Source organism: Camarhynchus parvulus, unplaced genomic scaffold, assembly GCF_901933205.1.
Source record: "Camarhynchus parvulus unplaced genomic scaffold, STF_HiC, whole genome shotgun sequence".
Taxonomy (NCBI): domain Eukaryota; kingdom Metazoa; phylum Chordata; class Aves; order Passeriformes; family Thraupidae; genus Camarhynchus; species Camarhynchus parvulus.
Window position 1 is genome coordinate 1 of NW_022148507.1, and position 6537 is coordinate 6537.

Genomic DNA, 6537 nt, shown 5'->3' on the forward strand with positions numbered 1-6537 from the left:
CAAAGCTTACTGTCAGAGCATTAGATCATGTATGATTATGTGGGAAAAGAAAGGGAAGAGTTTAAGCAAAAGCTTGTTTAGTCCATGGCAAACAATCACCATTACATCTTCTTTTCAACTACTAACATGGACAATAATTTGAAGCATCAGGAAATCCATTTTGCTGTACTTATTAGTAGTAATTTTAAAAAGGGTTTGACTTCTGAACGGCTTATTCAGTGATATTAAATAAACTCTTTATTTGGATGGAAGTACTTTAATGATTAGCCTTGACTGGACATTACTATTTTAAACCAAACATTGCTTAGTATCTCTTTTTATATGAATGATGTTCTATTGCATAAGTTAATGGTTTAATTTTTTTTAATTTCTATTTTAATGTACTTACCACAAATAAGATTAAATTTTTTAATGGTACTGATCTTAACTTAATTGTGCAGATGGCCTGGTGCTGAATGTTTGGTCTTACAGCACCTCCTTAGGCTTATGTTAATGAGATGCTGTGTTTCTTCCCTGGGACCTTATCAGGGAATCTAAGGGCAAATGTTATATCTCAGTGAATGGTCAGACCTTTGTGTAACTGTCTTCTCCCAAGCTTGAGATTTGTTGTGTGAAATGGCCATTACCTGGCCATTGCTTTCTTCACTTGTTTCCCCAACTTTTCCACCCTGTAACTGCTCTACTAAGCAGGCGAACAGAGATGAAAAGTAAGAGGTTTCCTCCTACGTATTTCTGCCAGGTTTAAGCTTCAGTGGATATTTTGCATGTTAAAATCTCCAGCTTTCTTGTAATACTGAAACCCAGCCTAAGCAAGTTACCAGCCTGTTAGAGGGTGGTAGAGCCAACAGTGTAATTTTGTGGAGCCTGGCAGTGGTTAATCCTAGCATACTTCAAATGCCTGGAGAACTTTCTGCCCCAGTATTGGGACTGTCAAATGATCTCATGTTGGGGTTTTAAACTCACCATGTTTATTACTTATTGCTGACTGGATTTTCTTGTCCTTTTAGCTTACAAAGAGATTGCAAGGCAACCCATACAGGTAAGAGACAACTCAGCTACAGTTCAATTCACCTAAAACTTCTCACATGTGTGTGCTATGGTCCCTCCTACCATGTGTGTGATAGATTTTCATAGTAACTGCAATTAAACTGCAGCATCTGGAGGTAAAAACTCACCTTGTTGAAGGTGAAAAGAGGAATTTAAACACTTAAAGCAGTGCTTGGTCAGGGTGGCTGAAGTGAAATTAAAAAGGGAAAAGGATACCTGAAATAAGTGTGTAACCCTGAGAATGTAACTGAAGGCCCCAAATGTTTACATTATTGACCTGATCAATAAATAAAACAACCAGGTGTAGAGCTTGTTTAATTATCAAATGTATTTAGATATCTCCTCTTGTGGTGTTTAATAACAGAACTAGCTTCCCCCCTCTATCTTATGTCCATAAGGACAGCTTTGTTGAGATGGGCTGTGCTGAGTTGTGGGGGTTAGGTTGGTTTGGGTTTGAGTTTATTTTTTCTAAATATAAATTCCTTCATTGTAGGTAGATAAGAAAGTAGCATGCTTTGATCTTTTATTCATTTGGACCATCCATAAAAGATTTCAGAAGCACAGACCCCTGGGCTTGCCTAGTTTAGTCCCTCACTGAAATGTCTGTTCCTTTCCTAACAAATAACTTGCATACCTTGTGAGGATAGCCAAACTGCAGAGAGCATTTATCTTGCTCTCTAATTAAAGAGGAACTTTATATAGAACTATTTAACATCTAGGATGTGAAATGGGTGTCTCTCAGGCAGTATCTCTTGGATATAATTTATTTCTCTTTTCCAGTGCCTCACTAATGGTTCGATGGCTGAAGTCTGTTTTTACCGTACATGCATCCTACCTTTCCACAGTAAGTATTTTTCATTCATGCCCATGCACTTAAGTAAAACTACGTTTAAATGCTTCAATAAATGTATTTTCTTTCTTCAAGAATCTCTCTTCTGCTCTCTGCATACAGCAGTGCCCAAATCAATGTATAGAGAGCTTTGCTTACACCACTTTTGCTGAACCTACTGTACATTGCTGATAAATTGTTTTTCTCAGTCATTCGTGACATAATTATAGCCATCCCAAAGTCAAACTAAGATAAGTTATGTCACCTCTGTGAGAGGGAACAAAATTACTGCCAAAGAGTAATCTAGCCTGTTAGATCTTACAGAACTAAATTTTCTTTGTTCTTATAATGCTCATATTGAGGCTGTCTTGGGCATGGCCAGATTTATAGGGTAAGGGTATGCCAAAGCTGGCAGGGTAGGAAGTAATGCTGTAGTTTCTGGACTGAAGTCCAGCCTTGCCTTACAAGTGATGGATGGAAACTCTTGCTGGGTTAAGAAAGAGACCTTTGGGCAGTGTCAGTCCTTTCTGCCATTTGTTATAGCATTGCTGAGCAGCAGAACTTGCACCATTGCTGAGGCTGCATTCGGACACTGGTGTATGTTCACAGCTTTCTGAACAGTGCTTTGCCCCTGCGTGTGGCAGGGACTGGGAAGGAGAAGGAGGCTAAGAACTGCCATGATTTAAAAGTAGATGGTACTTCTAAACATGGCTAAGTGTTAATTGGTCAGGCTGCAGGTGATTCCTCAGCTCTCCCTTCTGTCTAGAATAAAGTAAGCAAGTGTTGCTTGCTCCAAACATACAAAAGTAGTTTAAAAAAAACAAAAACATTTGGGATGTGTTTGTTAACAGCTTCGTTTTGTTTTTTTTTTTAATCCGTCTCTTCTCCCAAGTTGCCAGACCTTATTCCTCAGCTGGGAATGTTGTACCAGTTGATGGAGAGCAGAGTAAAAACTTTGCAAAAGCTTTCCCGTCTGCATGGAAGACTCTTCATTCTTGTCACCCAGGTGAGCTTCAGCTACATAACATGGGATGTGCAGGGGTGTTGTTTGACTGCCTGTTGGAGTTGCATCTGATGTGATGCGTCCTGGGCACTTAATGCAGCTGCTGTTCAGGGATGCTGGTAATGCTCAGAGCAGGCCATTAATTGGCTGTGCTGTCAGTCCCTGCTCACTGGGACTGTTTTGTCCTGTCAAATACATCTGCTCACCCATAGAATTTGAAAGAGGAGTAAATAGGAGGCACTGGGCCACTTTGGAGCAGATGCGCCTCTGATTTTACTTTGTCATTTGTGCTTCTTTGGCTGTTAAACCAGCACTGTAAGTGAATTAATGTGTGCTGAATTAATGTAGATTTCATTTACATTGTTAGGAGTTTTGTTGTCTTTTAAGGTTGAAATATATTATTTAATTTAAGGCTAATCTTCAAATTCCATTTAGGTTGCAGCATCACAAACAGTTCAGGATGTACCCGAGGTTAATCAGACTGCAAAGCTGGTCTATGAGGATGGTAAGTGTTACATGCTAAGTGTACTTCATCTCCTGAATTCACATGACTGCTTACACTTGATGGCTGTTCATTATCCACCTCTGCTTATCTACCAGTGTACAGTCTGCAGATTGAGGGGTTTTGTGAGATGTCCATGGCAGGAAAATTAGTGGCTAATGATGTAGACATCTTGTAGTTAGTTACTCCTTCCTTGCCTTCCTTTTATCTCCTTTAGTTCCCTCCCAGCCTTGCTTCACAAATGAAGAAATCAGTGAATTGGAAATCCAGTGTGCTTCTTTAACTTACCTGGTAACCTAAAATTTCTAATGTTACCTGCCCTTGTGTTCAGGTAGATACAGTGAAGGCACTGCTGTGTTTGAGTCAGCAGGACATCAGTGTAGGGGATGTCCATGTGTGTGAGTGTGTACTTCAGTTTGGCTTTTTTCCTGCTGCATCTTCACCTGTGTACTGGTAACAGAAGTGACCTGGTCTTAACTGGTGTTGGTTACCTCATCTCCAGGTAGAAACAGTTTTGGTGTGGAAATAGCACAGTTTGAACACTTGGCAGCACGTGGGACTGGACTTTGTTTGTACAATGACATTTCAAAGCCTGTTCCCTAGACTGAGAGATTGCTTTCTTTTTGCAGAGTCCTCAGAGGAGGAAGGCTCAGATGATGAGATGATTGCAGATAAAGACTCTGACGTAAGTGGAGTTGGACCAGATCTTCTCCCATTTGCTTGTAGCAGAATGGTGTGACTGACAAAGGTTCAAACATTTCTGGGTTTTTTTTCCCCCAGGAAAACTGGGATGAAGATGAAGAAAAAGAGGAACAATCTGATGAACAAGACATGACTGTTGAAAAGGAAATCAATGGTGATTCTGATTTGGAACCAGAAAATGAAAGTGAAGAAGAGTAACAGCACGAAAGAGTAATTTTAGCGGTTTGAACAAGTGGGCCACCAAGCTCTTTGATTCTGGATCCTGTTGCTGAAAGATGCTGTACTTGCATATCAGGAGTGCAGAACATTGCACAGCCTGTGTGCAGAGGCACCTGTGGGGCACTGCATTTCTGAATCCAGAATGTTTAACCGTGCCAGCCTTCTCTCGCCCTCCTTCCCTGCGCTTACTTAGAGAAACATTTCCTCCACCTCCTGGTCAGATTATGCCTGTCATGCGGACATGCATTTGTATCTCAAGTGAAATAAATCTGCCACCGCTGTTTGTGTGGGAAACTTGGTTCAGCTTTACATTGAATTTGTTTCAAATATTCAAGGATCAAAGACAACTGGTCTGTACCTTCTTTCCATGCTTCAGTTAGCAATAGCAAGTGGGCATCCTTCTGATTTTTTTTTAAAAAAAAGGAAACTGAAAAAAGGAAAAACAGATATTTTTGTAATATTTAAATTCTGTCCTGAAATTCTTTTCTTTCCCCCCTTTCATTGGCTTAGCCATATGTTGGCAATATGTAAATGCCAACTTGACTTAAAAATGGATTTTTCCTTTTTTTTAAACAAATTTGAACTCAAGACTTTTATATGTATAAATCAACGACTTTTCTTGTGCTTTAAAAGGACATTAGAACTATCACTGGCTCCTAATTTTGTTTTAATGGAGGCTGTATATAAGTTTAATGCTAACCCAGAGGCCAGACCAAGTTGTGTTGGGTGGGGAGAGGGGAGTGACACAGGGAAAGGAGAAGGTGAATGCTTGTGAATACATAGCACAGAGCTATACCTTTCTTACAGATTTTTAATCTTTCAGTGGCAGAACAAGGACAGCTATTTGCTCAGCTAACGGAAGCTGAAGTGGTGCAAACACATTTTTAAGAGCAAAACAAGGTAAAGGTTTGAGCCATTCACCACTATAATGTACAATAATATATTTGTCTATAAATGGAGCTGTTGCAACTAAATACCACCCTCTTTGTAAAGTGAATAAATATACATCTCTTTTACCAAATACCTGTCCTGTGGTGTTTGTTGAGAGAGACCTTAGGTAGCTTCAGGTGGTGGTTAAAGATGAAATGCTGCTTGTAGAAAGCAGATTTCTAGTGGAGGAGGAAGGCAGCCTAAAAGGTTATGATGTTCTGCAAAGCATCTGTTGTTACAGACTTCTTGTCTCCCTCCCTTTTAGTCATATCCATTGATTTGTCCACAGCTTGGATTGCACCGGGGTTGCAGCGCTGTCTGGAGGTGCAGGGCATTGTGTCATGGACAAAGCTGGAAAAGATGTTCTTGGATTTGGAGAGCTGGAGGTAGAAGGGCAGCAGGTGGAAGCTTTCACAGTCTTTTAACTGACAGTAAATCAGTCTTACTACTGTACACAGCTGGGCTTTATTTGTTTTCAGTTCTGAGATGCCGTGAAAGTGTGTGCCAACACTTGTACATTGTACTCAAGCCCCCAGAGGAGGCTGAACTGATGAGTCAGTTTTTAAGGCAATCCTGCTTAAAAGGATTGCCTTAAAAAAAGTCACTGTGTGCAGGCAGGCTTTGGCTTGGGCAAAAGAGGGGTGTCAATGGAGGGGTGTTCCCTTGGGGTGAGTGCTGGTCTGCTGAGCTTTTGATGTGTGGAGTAATGCAAGGAGCCAGCTGTGTTTCAGTCCTGCAAGGTCCTCCCTGTGTCTGCATCCCAGCCCTTCCAGGAATTGAAGCAAAAGCCCTGGGTTGGGGTGACAGAGCAGAGTATGCTGTTTGCACTGTTCAGGTGTGGGGAATGGTGGCATTGGGAACTTGGCACCACTGCTCCTTGTTACCTGTAAGGTTGGCATAGCCTGTGTCCATCATTCTTATGCACCAGAAACTGTTCCAGGAGTGGGGCTGGGGGAGAACCTGGCAGCAGGAAGAGCAGGGGGATCTTAAGAGCATTTTGTTCATTCTTGGTTCTCACAGACATTTAGATCCTGTGAATCTGTTTCAGTGACAGCCAGCTGGTGGCAGGGGGTGAGTTCTGGTCTCTTGCTTTGGGGTTAGGACAGCCAGTTCACCCTGTCTTCAGCCCTCAAGCAGCTGCGCTGTGTGACGCTGTGGCTGTGCCAGCTGCAAACAATTGGGCTCCTTGGTCAGAAACTGCCCTCACCTGAGAGCTGCTAACTGACCATGCTCTGCACTTTCTAATCCTGAAAACTTATCTGCAAAGCCAAGGTCTCAGCCAGTCGAGGACTGTGTGTCCTCCTT

General features: G+C 41.6%; 1 protein-coding gene across 1 annotated transcript; it reads left to right on the plus strand.

Moving 5' to 3' along the window:
* The first annotated feature begins 371 nt into the window (after positions 1-371).
* LOC115916865 (WD repeat-containing protein 43-like) lies at positions 372-4596 on the plus strand. The gene is made up of 6 exons (XM_030970603.1): positions 372-1039; positions 1828-1891; positions 2769-2882; positions 3315-3384; positions 4011-4066; positions 4162-4596. The coding sequence occupies exons 2-6, from the start codon at positions 1838-1840 to the stop codon at positions 4279-4281; spliced, it is 414 nt and encodes a 137-aa protein (XP_030826463.1). The 5' UTR covers positions 372-1039; positions 1828-1837; the 3' UTR covers positions 4282-4596.
* Positions 4597-6537: the final 1941 nt, after the last annotated feature.